We start from the raw sequence: 15,334 nt of genomic DNA on the forward strand, positions 1-15,334 counted from the left end.
GCGGCGGCGAAAGATATATCTAAGCTCTGTAGAATAGCCTGTCGTGAGAGAGCGTTTGCTTTCTCTAATGAACGTCTCTGTTTATTTATTGCTCGAGGCATTTGACTATAGATCGTGTTAATCCAAAGGGCACTAAAAATTGGGACATCAGATTACAATGGGGATGTTTCGTTGGGTGGATGCTTAGTCATGAAACGGAATTGAATATCTGGGTTTGGAAAATATTTGATAAACTTTGGATGCTGTGAAAACTCCTGGAATCCCGGTAATTCGAATCCCTTGCGTCCTTTCCTCTGATAACAAATTTGTTTCGAGTTGTTACCTATCCCTATATTCAGTCTGCTCGTATTTTTCCCTGCTTCCATTAATGTCGTCCATTTCTGCCGAACGGATCCTCATTCCTCGAAATCGTTAAAACAAAAAGCAGTCATTCTGAATATTCCTCTCTTTTATAATCGTTTCTCCCATATCATCTCGCGTCTCCTCACTCCCTTTGTGAACCCGAATTGATATTTGTCTTAGTTGGTCGTTTGCCCCGTTAAGCAAACTTCTCTAGGTTATCCTGACCATGAATACCATGTTTACATCTAACGAAAACATTCTATTACCACTCGACTTATATCCTACGTATAACTCCCTTTATAAAAGGGAATTAAAATTGAAAATACGAAGTTTACGGCTGTTCTTCTGTGTCATAATTGCGAAAAATTAAGCCAAAAGCTCATAATAAATAAAATAAAAATGCGAATATTCTTTATTAGAAGTTTATCCATTTATTTTCGTTTTTGGTGCTCACAGCAGGAATATTTTCGTAATTTCATGAGGTTTGAGAAACCCGAGGGTGATGGTTTCCCACTGTTTACTTCGGTCGGGGTTGACCTCGAGAGAGAAGAGAGTATATAGCGTATGTGCATGTTGCCGAACAAGGATGGGGAGAGAAATGCTTGCACTATGGAGTGATGGGAATGAATGTCTCTCTTTATCATTTTCCTCCCGAGTTTAGGAAATGACACATGAACTTGCTTCGAACGGGCAAGGAAAATCACTCAAGGAAGGTTTAATAGTGGCAGAAGTGATAGGTTGAAAGGTTCGGTTAACGAGATGGGGCGTGGACCCCAGGGTCAGGATCTCTCTCGCGAATTCTCCCCAGAATTGAAAAACCTAACGGGTTGCGCGCCCAGATAATAGTGTCCCCTGACTGCGGGCCTGGGCAACGTTGCCTGCGTACTCTCCTCGAGCTAATGACCGTGATTGTTTTGTCATTGTCTCGTATTAAGTTGTCTTCTTAATAGCCGTATTACTAATTTATAGAGGGCACATAAAATAATGTGGGATGAAAATGCGACCGTGCACTCGAGAATCTACTGAAAGATTGGGATGGGAGCGAATTAATCTTGCATCTTCTCTCAGCAGTTCCTCCGTCTGAAAGAGTTTTCTCCAGTTCCGGAAATACGCGATTTACCCGTCAGACAATTCTCCAGCTGAGCTCAAATAATTCCAAGTCTTTAAAATAATTTTTGACCAAAAAAAAGCTCGTCAAATATTTATTCCCACTCCAATATTCGTCTTGTCTAATGTCTTCTCCTCAGGGTTTTCGTCCCGGTAAGTCATTCCTCATTGGGATTTTCGTTTTTTCTCCTCCGGAATCGTTTTAATCCTTGATTTTTATAAGCGCTTCTCATCTGGTGATATCCGGTCGAATAGAAAAAGTGACTGAAGACGAGACCAGAGGGAATGTCAAGAGGGGATTCCAATCTGAATCGAAAGTCTCGTGAGAATACAGTCTAAAAACCAAATATGTCTTAAGAAATGAAACCAATGGAAGCAACAATGTGCATAGGGCTCATTGTGTAGTTCCAATATCCAACCTGAAGCATAATCAAGAAGCTGGGAAACCTTTTAAACAGTGTTAGTGATTCGGACAAAATAACATAGCGTTTCAGGTTCCCAGATTTTGTTCCGGTTTGAATATTTGCAGCCAGCTGAGTTACGAGTAAGTTAGTGTGCGAGCACGTTGGATTCTGATCCGATGTAATTTTCTGCCCTCTCAGGTTCATTGTTCACTCATTTTCTATAAACTTTATGTTTATGTTCACTCACTTCTGCGTTCGTTCTCTATATGTTATATTGATTTTTTATTTCCTTTGTATTACTTAAAATGAAGGCTAGTAATGTAAATAATAAAAAACTTTTCTCAGCGAGACATTTGGCAGCAGTATGCGTAATACATATGACATGCCATGTTACGAATGCAGTGTAATCATTACCTTTACGTGTTTAGATCAAATGATTTTTGTCCTTCAAAACGTAATATATTGACGAAATATACCTAAAACAATATACCAATAGTCATTGTATGACTTGTGCTATTGTGGCATGTAAGTGAATCCAGAAAACGGTGCTCATGTCGATGATGATAAGAGATGTTCGAAGAAGACATGACTTTGAATGTATTTTTTGTTTTTCTTGGTGTGATTTTGTTGAATAGGGTGCTTTAGGGAGCCATTGCTGTTAAAGTAATTTAGTTTTGGCTGTTAATGTGACTGGAATAGATTAGTGATAATAGTTTCCCTGCAGCTTCCTTTTTTTGGCAGGATACTCAAGTATTAACGCCAGAGTTGCGAAGGCGGTTGACTCAATCCGTCATTGGGAAGTACTAAACGCTCATTGGTCCAGTCGGCGTGGCGCGAAAGCAAACTGATTTGAAAAAAGTTGGTTCAAGTCAATTTTTATGTTTAAATTATCTCTGGATAACTTACACAGTCATAATATCTCTATACACCGTAATAATAATCGCTGTTTAAAAAGTTAAAAATAAAGTAAAATTGTTTTTTTTTAACTAGGCTGGATGCGAAGCTTAGGAAAATATTTTGTTTAAAAGTCGTACATGATAAAATTATGTTCAAAGTGCGCTTTACTTATTATTATTTCAAAAGGCAAATTATTAAAAAAATTAACTTGTATTTTGATCTTGGTATAGTTCTAATAATATACACCCAATGTGAGTCTTACGGAAAGTCATACATAATTTTATAGTGAAAGTAGTAAGTACAAGCCGGTCGCCCTAGGTGCAATGGTCGAGGAATTTTGCTACTACGTAGGAATTTGCAAAAACCTATGGTAGTTACTTAAGCGATGACGAAGAAAATGTATCATTAGCCCCATCTTACTATGATAGGAGAGATCGTGTTAATAAAAATCGAGAGATTTGCTGCAGAACAGATAGATTTAAGATGACGTTTCCAAATAACGATAAGGGATCAGATTAACGTGCAACCGCGCTAGGGTTGAAAAGTATTTAGGGTCAAAAGAAGTCTGGTGTGTAATCACCCCCTACCACACACCCTAGCGGTATCTTGCAGGTTACAATGTAATAATAGCATTAATAATAATCATTATCCCTGACGACTGGACTGCGTATACGCCCAAGGAGCCTTTAGTCACCACTGCAAAAAACTCAGTCGGGATATGATACGAAGTGATGCACGCTTCTCCGGTTGCCTGAATCCCTCCTCTTTTATCTTCCTCAGGACAGCAGCAGTGAGCGTCTGCAGGGCTCGGAGGCCCCCGCGCACCAGCTGCTCCCGCAGCAGCAGCCGCAGGCGCAGCACCGTGGCCGCGGTCGGTTCAAGAGCGGGGGCGGGGGGAGCGCGAGGGGCTTGGACGACGGCTTGGAGCGAGTGGACGGGCAGGAGCGGGGGCCGGAGGAGGAGGATGACGACGAGGAGGAGGCGACTACGGAGATCGAGCTGCGGGAGGTGACCAAGGAGGGCCACGAGAGGGCCGAGCCGAAGCAGTTCGAACTCCTCAAGGTCCTGGGGCAGGGATCCTTCGGGAAGGTGAGTCCAGGGCCCGCACCGCGTGGCCGACTAGATACTTAGATTACGAGGGCACCTCTAGGTGCCAGTATTATGTTCACGCCTGGAAGTTTCGTCGAGTGATACAATCGAATTTCCTCAGCTGTCCATTCCGGACAACGTGCCTCAATGCCTATGCATCGTCATCGGGTCCAATACCTGATGGAAATCCATACTGTTCTGTTCATAATGCTGATTCATGTGCATTGAAGCGCATTGTTAGAATTGGATAACTCTGGAAAATTACAAAATTAATTATCCAAAAATTTGGTTAATTTTCTAGGATTAGAACCTGCTGAGTTTTGACTGTCAAAACAGCGGGAGGCGAAGTGAATAAGTCAGGTTTACAGATTATCAAGCAGATGTAAGTCAGACAGCCAAGACTTTCGATCATGGTCATCTCGAAGCTTTGTTAATGTATTCGTTTTTAAATGTGAGAAAGGAAGAAAAATAAAATCCTAGGGCTTTGGTAATGTATATTTTAAAATGATAGTGTTTTAATTTTCAAGTTAAAAAGTAATATGCCCATTTCTGGTAACTTCTCTTTCCAAGTGAACGGGCTGGGCTGCGTGGTCAAAACTAATTAGAAAAAGTTGGAATTTATTAATGGAGCCTTTTGGCCTCTACGCATCGAGTGAAAAAATCCTCAAACGCGGTCGACGAATTTCGCACCACGATGGTTGTTGGCTCGAATATTAGCTTATTGATGAACTGTGACGGAAATCGAGTCCATTTAATTCAGTACCATCGTTCCAAAAGTAAAAATAATAACCGAGCTGTGAAGGAGTGCATCCTACGCCGATTACGTCAAAATGGAATCACGGTTCAAATGTGGAACCGCCGGCGGAACAGGTTTTCATGGTATAAGTGGCATACCCAGTAGTGTATAGTACAAATTAAGGCGCCGCATTTCTTTCCGGCGAGAACGGGGAGGATAATAATGTCACGAAATTGTAAGATTTCGGATGAGAGGCCTATTGAGCAGACAGGCATTCGGGTATCGGAAATTTTATATTGACGCTCTTTAAAAATGTTTGGCTTTCTTTCGGATATGAAATCCAGGATGTTGATTCAGTCATGCGTGGAAGGTCAGAGGACAGCGGACAAGAGTTAATGTGACTATTCGGTTTGAACGAGTGTAGAAATGCCTTAGAACAGTTGCGAACCTTATTCTGAGAAGCGAAATAAATGCAGGAAAGGTCGTTTATTGAAATTAAATTGAGGAACAATTTGACTTAGTTCGACTTGGAGTACAATGTCGCTTTTATGCCTAGTCGTAGGTATTCAGTGGTTGGCAGGTACCTGACTGAATGTGAGGATGGTGTGTGTCCTGCAAAAAAGCGGTAGAAATCACGAAATCCGCTAAGCGGATGGATTTCGTCCTCATTTCGGAGCGGTCTTGGAGGAAAGCGACTATGATTCTTGCTTAGTTCTTCGGATTTGCATCGTATATGGCCGTAAAAAAACCGTCGATGAACAGACAGTGACCACGTAAAAGTGGATGCAATTGTCATCTTCGTAGACTGTTGCATAATAAAGTCAAAGCTTTAAGTGCAATTTAAAATCAAAAGTCGTTTCAGGAAAATAATAGCGCACTGCGTATTCCTTCCTTCATTAGCCGCGCTCTAGATTTCCCAGAAATCTCAATATGACTAAGCGACGTGGGACCATTTCCTGAATTCATAGTGATAGCCATTTTTGATAAGAATTCGAGAATTCAAAAAAATCCAGCGTCCATAATTACGCTTTCGGATTGCTCAAGTTTAACGAGAGCACATTTCAAGTCTAGGGTAAAATTGAGAATTACATGGAATGAGAGAGGTTGAACTTAACTGAAGGGAGATCTCGCCATAGATGCTTGCGCTTCATCTACTTTTTTTTAGAAAAAAATGAACGTCCAACACTTAGCGCTGACATCAACCTACGTGCATTCGGTATACTAGCAGAGGATGTTCATGCTCCATGAATCTCACTTTAACCAGATTCCTAAAATAGGGAAAGCCCCATTTTTATGAGAGCATAATTAAAACGTGTTAAGGGACATGGTGCCTAATTTTTATAAATCTCAATGTGAATGCTTTCCCGTAATTACATGGCCGTGTCTGCTAGAGAAGAAATAATTTTCGGGAGGAAAAACAAAGCTTGGATTTTGTTATGAACGGCGAGACAAAAGGCTCGTAATGATGATGGATTATTCTTCCTTGAAAGGTACCAAAAAATTCTCTTTCTGCGTCCGTAATTGGCATCGTGTCGCTAGCAGCCAAGAATCCCCTACCCTTCTCAAACACCCCTAGCTATGTAAGGGATGCAGGTGTCGGAATGTTAATTTCTAAAAATACTTCTCTTTCAACCGTACATAGCATGTACACCCCTCCATAGCTTTAGCTTAGCATAGCTTCGATTTGGTAGCCGCCTTAAGAGAACGTAAAGTTGTGATTTTCTGTTAAAATATAAGGATGTCTAAAAGAAGGGAATGGTTTTACAGACCATGGGGAGGAATATTTCCTTTAATAAAACTCTTGTCTCAAAAAATTTACTCGAATGCGAGGACATCTTGTGCGTAAACCTGTCGTTTAGCTCATCAAGTAACGAGCAATTAGAAATGTAGGAATTTCATAGCGTCAAAATCATTCGCCTTGACTGGGATTTTCACCGCGAATGATTTTTTTTCACTGTTAAGTCCCTGCTTTTGGTGCAAATCAGCTGATGAGTCAATTCAAGTAATTATCTCGACATCTCCCGAAGTTCTTTCAATTAATCAGAAAGGTCACGATTCACTTGATGTCACTGTACTAAGCAAAGTTCGGATACCGGATTGGTTTTTGCCGATATTGCGACTGCACTTTATTCTCCATTTCGAAGTATTGCATTGAACATTGTTATTTTTTTGTTGGATCCAATTCTTCGATCAACTATGCGACGATGTGGAATCTCCTTTGGAATATTCAATAAAGTGTTATCATAAGTTTTTTTCCATTTATTCGCATAGCTTATTGATCGAAACTTTAATTTTACGCTATTCTGTAAGCTGAATGTGCAGTGTTTATTTAGTGTAAGTTTCTTTAATTTGACTCCAATATTGCTTCAGCATCAGTCATTGCCAAATGAATCTTTTTTAGTTAACTTACCCATGCTTCTGTTGATGAAAAACGCGAAGTTGTTTCTTCACATTGGGAAACCGTAAAAAGTTACATAGGTCTAAGCCTGAACCATAGATTGAGAAACACTCATCACCTTGATTTTCGCGAGATACTGCAATTTTGCAGTGGATTCCGCGGGATCCACCGGGGATCTGCGGGATGCACAAAGACATCTCACGTGCAGTTTGTTTGTCTCCAGCGTGCGAATGGGGCCCAATGAAAATTTCAATATTTCTGATAGTACTCTCAACGTTATTCGACGACCTTCTTATCAGTGGCAGCAGCGATATTGATTTTTACTTCTGTAACATTGGTTATTGCATCCCTGGTATCCCTTCCTTTGCAGCTGATTTTCTCTCCTCTTGCAACATGTTGAACCACATTATAGTTGTGCTATAGATGAGTACACACGCTCCTTAAGCCTCCTTTAGAATTGCAGAAGACCTGGCTAACGACATGTTCGTGAGAAAGTAAAATTTCTATTCAGCGTGGCGTTTTGCCACCATTTTTACCACATGCTGACTGAACATGCTTCAACTTTCAATGCCTGTCGCAATACTGGGAGTGAAATTAACGGAACTTTTCCGTTTCGTTTAAATTTCGTATTACTTTGATAGTATAACAATGAATTAAATTTTGTACAGTAAATTATGCGAATATAAAACGTTGTGGCCACTATTGAACGGTCCTCCTGTACGTTTGTCCTGTGTTGTATTCGTATGGAGTCATCGTTTAGTTTTTTGACATTTCGCGAGAACACGAATTTCCATTCTGAAGTAAAAAAACGAACGCGGGAAGACAAAATGCATTCTCGAGGTGGGAATAGAGTCGGCGAAATTAGGGTTAATGGTAAAATACACTGGAGCCATAGTTATATTCACCTGCTGGGCGAAAACGATTGTCTTGTGCTCAATACTCTGCAATTTGACCTTGAAAATCGCCGTTGGAGGGTCTTAGTCCCTCTATTTGAAGTATTGTAACAGATTTTGAGTAAACGCAGAGATGCTGATCCCTGATATTTATAAAAAATTTGCTGTCGCTTTAAGCGGCGGAACGATCGATGGAGAGTGAGCACATCAGCCTCTGCCTTGGCGAGTATTGGTAGGTCTTTGTTTGCTGCAAAGCGTAGTGTATACCCTTTATTTCATAAACGGTTTAACGGAAAGTCCGAGAAGCGTCCGAAATTTACTCTGACGCTCGCCGTGTGACGAGACAAAACTCGATTAGAGGGCTTCCTCTCATAAAAGCTGATTATATGATATCGATACCGACCACACTATTGCTACAACTTACGGCCATTTCCTGTAACCGTACGGGGGCATTCCTCGCCTGTCGGGGGGGTGGGGGGTGCTTAGAGTTGCTCGTGTGCCCGGTGATATACAATGTTAAACCTTTCCTTCCCGCTTCGTCGAGGTAGGAATCCTACCGTCGCATTTGAGTTGGTGGTGCGCACGAACCGAGTAGACTTAATTCTCATAAAATTGTAAGACATTTGACCTAGGTAATTTACTGTAAAATGTTTTTTACGTAGGTATAAGGTCTATTATATTATAGTCTGCGTATTATAGCTAACTTAGTAATCGTTGCTCATTTTTCAGTCAAGCTTTAGAGATTTGAATACGTCTATCGTGCGTTAGTCATTCGAAAAAATATTGCCCTTCTTAAAACAACTTATTGAAAATTCAGAACCCAGGTTTAACTGCTTGTTATTTTTTTATTGTCAGTTCACATTGAATACTCCAAATTAAACAATTCTGTGTCGTACGAATGTTTTTGGTTATAGATATGTTTTTTGGATCATTATATACGATTTAAGGGTGTTTTACTTATGTTATTTTACTAACACGTGCACCACGCGTTGTTTTGTATTGATCTGGGAGTAGGAGATTTTGAAGGATTCGTGAAAAACGTTCTTAATTGGAATATTTATTCTATTAAATAATTAATTTTTGTAGGCACTATTATTTGATAGAATTGAATTAGCATATTCAAAATTGATGGTTCCCGGCGTAACTTTATGGAATCAATTCATAATGGAAATGAAAAATAGTAACTTAGTAATTTAACTGAAAAACTTTTATTACGAGACGACCCGGGTTTCGTAATAAAAAATTTTCAGTGGAATCACAAAGTTACTATTTTTCATTTCCAATAGCATATTCATGACCCTTAATTGGAGATAAATTAATTTTTGAAATCTTGCAAAAAATATCGTCAATATTTTGTAGGTACTATTATTATTATTATAAAATATCGTCCATATTATTTTTGTTCATCGGATCGCATTTTAACCCATGGACAAGTTATAATCACTACTTCCAGAGAAACTTCCACTGGAATTAAGTATGTATGAGATTACCATTCATGTTGTTCTATACTACGTTGAAATCCCGCACTTCCATTTTATTTAGCGAGATTCATCATGGACTGACCTGTTTTCCAGAAGTATCCAGGAAAAACGTCAATGATGGCACTTCACTACGTAAGATGACCTGTAGACACCCTTTCTACGAAGAGCGTATCGTCAACTCTGCATTATTTCAGGGTAGAGATGTCATTCTTCCGCAACTTCTGCTCCACCGCACCGAAATTCTCATCGCCCGGTTATAATAAACGCCCACTAAATTGAGTGGTCAATAGTCTGGAATTCTTCCAATGTAACTAAAGCTTGGGGAATTCAGGAGTGCGTGACATTTATTCTCCACGTTGAAATCATCAGGAAACACATGTAGGTGTCGCACGGAGTTCAGCGAAGCAAGGCACTGCATGAGAAATGAGCAAACTTCATTTGGACCCTATGCTGCGGAATTCTCATGGGAGACAAAGAATGCAGCATTTCCCTTTGACCTAGTGAATGCGAAATACGCGGATAATTTTCGCTGTTTGCTTCTCTTGTGGACAGGAATACACTGGATCTAGATGCCCTGCGTTACCTAATTCAAATTCCCTCTACACGCTATGGCCGCGTTTGCAGTCTTTTCAATTTCCTTTAATTTTACGGATTTTAATTCTATGGAGTAGAGAATGTGGCCCTGGAATATGCACTTAAAAGGTTACGCTGTGCAAGAAGATATTATTCTTTATTATTCTGGGAATTGGTAATTTACTTGCGCCTCACCTCTCTTCACTCGTGGAGGAAAAATGGATGGCTAAATTTTTCATGGAAATTCTTCGCAAAGAAGTCGTACGTAACTTTGAATTGTGGATCAATTGAACCGCTGTAACTATCTGATTGGATATTTGTGTTCCCGGATCAAATCGATAGGATAAGAGCTTGTGTTGTTTTTACAGCATCATTAGCTATCCCAAGTGTTGCATTTCGTGGCCTGTAATTTCCGTTTGACTCTAGATATTGTTCTCATTGATAATGAAGGCTTGTTCATCATTACTCACAAATGTAATAATAAATGGATTTTACAAACGTGATGATAATTCGAAAAACAAGAATTTCATGAACACATGTATTTCCCCATCTGATGGATTTGAGATGATTACACTTGTGGCGTCGTCTCCCTGTTTCAAGTGAGGATTATAAATAATGTCTTTGGAATAATTGCTATTTGTTCCTTGTCTCAAAATGCATATGACTGGGGGAAATTAGGTTATTAATTTGTTCAAATATAAAAAAAACGCGGTCACATCCTAAAATGGTTTGAAATAGAAATTTGGATATGCTATTTATACGTATGGGAAAAAGGTGGGCAAGTGAACTGAGCTAGGTTTATTAAATTGGGCACATTTAATTGCATTTATTTCTGTTCAAAATAAAACTCGCGGTTTGTCTTCTTCACGAAGACATTGCCTATCACCGTTTCGGGTTATTATCTTAGTTTTCACAAAGCATTGACTATATTGGCTTCCCAAACGACCTGGCCTTGTTCATACCTACTTAAGTTTGCCTCGGTAACTAAAGTGGATGTTAAATGAAAGAACTTTCATAAACGCTTGAATTAAACTTTTTTAACGAAGGGAATAATATTGGAATATGGAGTTGACTAGACACCACACAGCCATCTTGTGCCACACTTAATTTTTCATTAAGCTTTAGGAAATTAAATTTATGGGTCCTAATCGCGGAAATTAAATTGAAATTCGTCGTCCTCATTTCTGGAAATTTATATGCACCACGGACCGCCAGTCTCGTGTTTTTTTCATCGGTGTAAGTTTAATTTTCACTCATCTCTATTTCCATTCTGTTCCCATGTTTTTTTCCAACGCTCGATCTTAATTCCAGTGTAATTTTTATAGGCCAGCAAGAGTGCTCGAGTGTAATGACGGTATGTGTTTTCGCTTTCGCCAAGACATCCCCTACCGCCTCCGTCAACTTCGAGTAAACGAGAAAAATGACGGGTGTCCCCGTGACCTCCCCTGCCTCGCCCACTCTCAATAGCTGTCTTCCTGGTTTTCGCGATGTTACGTTAATGTAGTCTCAGACGGGAAGAGGCTGCGCTGCCGTCGTATATCGATTCATCGTCTCGTGAGAGGTGCCGGCCTCCCTTTATGAGGATTCGGGAGGCGTGCCCTGCGGCGGGGGGGCCTGACGTCTCCGAACCCCGCCTCCCTCCCCCATTCTCTTTCTTTCTCTCTCTCTTAGTTTCTTCTTCTCGTCCTCCCTCTCCCACCCACTCTTCTTCCACTCCGCCCCTCTCTCCACTCCTTGGCCCCCCCTCCCCTCCCCGCGTTCCGTCTCGTTCGGGCCGTCTTAAGCGATCTATTTTCAATTACCGAGATACCATCAGTCTTCTTCTTCGTATCTTCCCTCTCCTCCCGGGTCCTCTTCCCCTCTCCTGCCGTCGCATTCCAGCTGCGTGCGACTTCCTATTAAACAGACGCTACGACTTTCAGTTGTTTTCTCCGCCGCTCCGTAGAGTCCCCCTCCCCACCCTCTCCCGTGATAAGTTTCGAGTGTTCATTCGCTCCAGGGCGACAGTCTAATGCGATCCCGTGGGCCTCGCGTGTGTGTTTTGCTCCTCCGGAAGAAGATGCTTGCTCTGCGTCCGTTCGTAGGGTTTCATTACACGACCGAATCTCGTCCGTTTTTTTCAGTTCCTCGTTAGGTTTTCCTCGTGTTATTAAAGGAACAGCTCCGAGCATTCAGCGTTTTGATGGGTGCAAATATTTATTTTATGCAAATATTTATTTTATGATTAATTGCTAGCTGTTTGGTCCAAGCACGTTTTGCGGCGAGCTACAGTACGCAGCTCGTTTTCTGTGCGCGAACCGCTTCCTATTCCTGCAAGGTCATGAAACTATTAGGACCGTTCTTAAATTGCATTAGACAATTGTCGGATTTTTTCACTTCTATCTCCCTATCTTAAGTATCTGTAAGGTATTAACCCAACCCTAAATGGTAAGTGGTTATCAAATTAATATTCATTAATAAATGAAACAGTTACCTATTTCTGATAAAAAGAAAAGGGCGAATTAAGGACTAACGGAGAAGTTTTTCATTATAAGTATGTACTTTTTAATACACTTAGGTGCTAAAGTGAATACACGAGACAAGGTGATGTTTTACATTTTCCTGGTAACAGAATACAAACAGTGAAATAAAACATACATTTCTTGATTTAATCATGTAAATTATTGGATAAATAATTCTTCGGCGAACATTTCATTGTTGAGCTTTTACACAGTGTGTTCTTTGATGATGAAGTATGGTTAACATATTTTCTTCCTAAACAATGATTGAATCAAATCAATAAATCTTTAAGAAAACCTAAAACCAGTAAAGAAATCTTGGCCGAGTTGATATATAATGTATCTAAAAGTAAATCTTAAATTTTAAAACCAGGATTGAAACAATGAAATTGCCCCCTGACAAACCTTATTTTATTCAAGGGCAACCTCTAAAGCATCAGCATTCAATTCAATTCATTCAAAAGCACTGATTTAATAAATGTTTGTTAGCAAAAATTTGTAAAAATAATTGAAATATGCACGATACGTTTTCAATTATTTCTCTTCTACTTTAAAATAAACATTAAACAGTTACTTTTTCAAAAAGTATTATTGAGTGTATCCCATATGCGGGGATGAGAGTTAGAAGGTGTTGAGACACCAGTCTTTATTATGTAACTGCGGGCTAAGGTAGATTTTGCTGGTATTAGAAGGTTGTGCTTTCAAGTTTTTTCGATCGCCATTTGTTGGGGCACTTAATCTCTGCTTTCTTGTGTTCGCGAATCGAGCTATTGAAGAAATTATTTAAATCCGACTGTGCTCCAGTTCAGTTCTCTCAATTAATCCAGGTGGTATGTTTTACAAATGTTATATTTGGCTCTAATTGAACACTTAAAAATGTCAGAGGTATTAGCATTCCACTGGATATTGAAGTTTAATTAAAGTTTCGTCAAATTATGTTTCGTGACACTGAAATATTTAGGTATGGGGAAACCCCATTCCACTTTCTCCAGTAACCCTTTCAGTATTTCTCTCTCCGGAAACTATTATTTACGCATAGTTCTCTAATTAACGTTGAAGGATCCTAAGTACTCGATGCATTTACAAAATGTGGCCTGACCTACGGGAACTAGCACATCTCTCCTTTTTGTTTACCCTCTTCCATCATCTTTTATCCATTGTAGAAGGCGGGGATGGGGTGCCGTACTGCGAGCGCAGTAGAAGTCAGCTGTCGTGATAGTTTTAATAGGAGAGGCTGCTGAACAAGTATTTTTCCCCAGGCGGAAAAAAACATTTCCATGGCGTTTTCGCGACCTCAGAGTAAGGCGCTCGTGATTTTGCACTTCCCCCTCATCTTTGGGCAAAGGCAACTGTTGCTTTCAAATTTCGAAGTGGTCGGATTGGGAAAATGCTTTAAACTATCTTTAATGAACTAATAATATTCTTCCGAACTATATGTCATTGCTCTCTTACCCATTCGTTTTGGCACCAGTATTCTTCTTTTTATGTGATTTAAATCGAACTTTTATTTCATTTGCAAATTAGTGGTGAAAAGTTTCTTCTGTATTGTCGAGAACCCATCAGAAATGTCGATCATATGGTCACAGGGGAGGCATATATTTCCAGCCGTAGTAATCATTTTATAATTCAATTACTCCGATGAGCTGTCCCAGATTATTTTGCGTTATTTGTATTTCTTCTGTTTTGATTGATGTAACAGAACCTCACAATACCTAAGCGGCTCGAAGTACGAATTTCAAATGACACAGTGTCAGGCGTAACATGGTGGAAATATTTTCATTACTAAATTTAACTTAGTTATTGGTTCATCTTTTTTTTTTTGCTATTTCTTTAATAAGTCATTTTCCACGTAAATAAGGCCAGTTTTTCGTAAATTACTAACTAAGGTGATTTTTTATTGCATAATCCATTTTCTTTATTTAATCAAAAAATTATTGGTTGAGTAGGCATTGGGTCGTGAGCTCAATTTTCGCATGAGCTATCTCCCACCTTTCCCGTCTGTTTCTACTTTCATTCCGCACAACACCTATTAAGCATTTTGGGCATTTTTTTTGGCTTTTCACCAATGGCGGTGATAGGGATGGATCTAGGTGTGAGTTCTACTGTTCTTTCAGTTGACCGCGCGTTTATTCCGACCATAATTTCACTGATTAAAAGTTGCAACTTGTATGCTATTTCGTCGAGCTTAGGCCATAGTTGGAATTGCGACAAATATTTGATATCTTTTGAGGTATATTAAATTAACGATCAATAAGATCCACGAGAAATGTGAATAATAGGTTCGGGAAGAGAACCACTATGAAAGGGTGCCTGGAGAGTGTCGGATGGAAGTTCCATCAAGTCCAAGGAGAGCAGGAGATGAAACTACCAGGACTACTAGGAAACTTTAAGGACTAAGGTAGTATCGTAAATTAAGATGGGAGAGGGTAGTGAACACCGATATTTAGGTATTAATCCTCAATCACGACAAAATTGCGGGGGAGTGGTAATGCTCTGTACAGCGGTTGAGGAGAATATTAAATGCATACTACACTGGGTGCTCCCTTCGAACGGAAGATCGTCGAAAGGACGCTGTCGAGCAAGCCTGGTTAAGTGTTAACCCGAGTGGGAATGGAGCAGTCAGTCGGAAGTTACCCTTACTTTCCCCCCGAAAGTTGCCGAGGAGTTGGCGGAGGGAGCCAATCACGTCGCTAGAACGTTCGTACGCCGCCCCTCTAGGGGAGAGACATACCGGCCGAGCGACTCGGGGTTTACGGCCTCAATTTCATCAAAATCCATTAACGAAGAAGCTTGTAATTTTTTTATAGGGATGATAAAAAGAGTCAGGTGGGTGACCATTAAGGAGTCATCAATAATCAAAGGGTCCCGTTCGTGTAATGTTTAATGGAGGGAATGAAGGGAAGGCCCGCATCATCT

At 40.1% G+C, this 15,334-nt stretch overlaps 1 protein-coding gene across 6 annotated transcripts in view; it reads left to right on the forward strand.

The window, feature by feature from the left end:
• The window catches only part of S6kII (Ribosomal protein S6 kinase II), a 265,005-nt gene that overhangs the window by 198,833 nt on the left and 50,838 nt on the right, over positions 1-15,334 (forward strand). For all 6 annotated transcript variants that reach the window (XM_071588161.1, XM_071588169.1, XM_071588177.1 and 3 more), the window contains one exon: positions 3,531-3,839. In XM_071588161.1, coding sequence (XP_071444262.1) covers positions 3,531-3,839 — 309 coding nt within the window. The remainder of the gene's footprint in view (positions 1-3,530; positions 3,840-15,334) is intronic.

Source organism: Hetaerina americana, unplaced genomic scaffold, assembly GCF_022747635.1.
Source record: "Hetaerina americana unplaced genomic scaffold, ioHetAmer1.1.p SCAF_1, whole genome shotgun sequence".
NCBI lineage: Eukaryota > Metazoa > Arthropoda > Insecta > Odonata > Calopterygidae > Hetaerina > Hetaerina americana.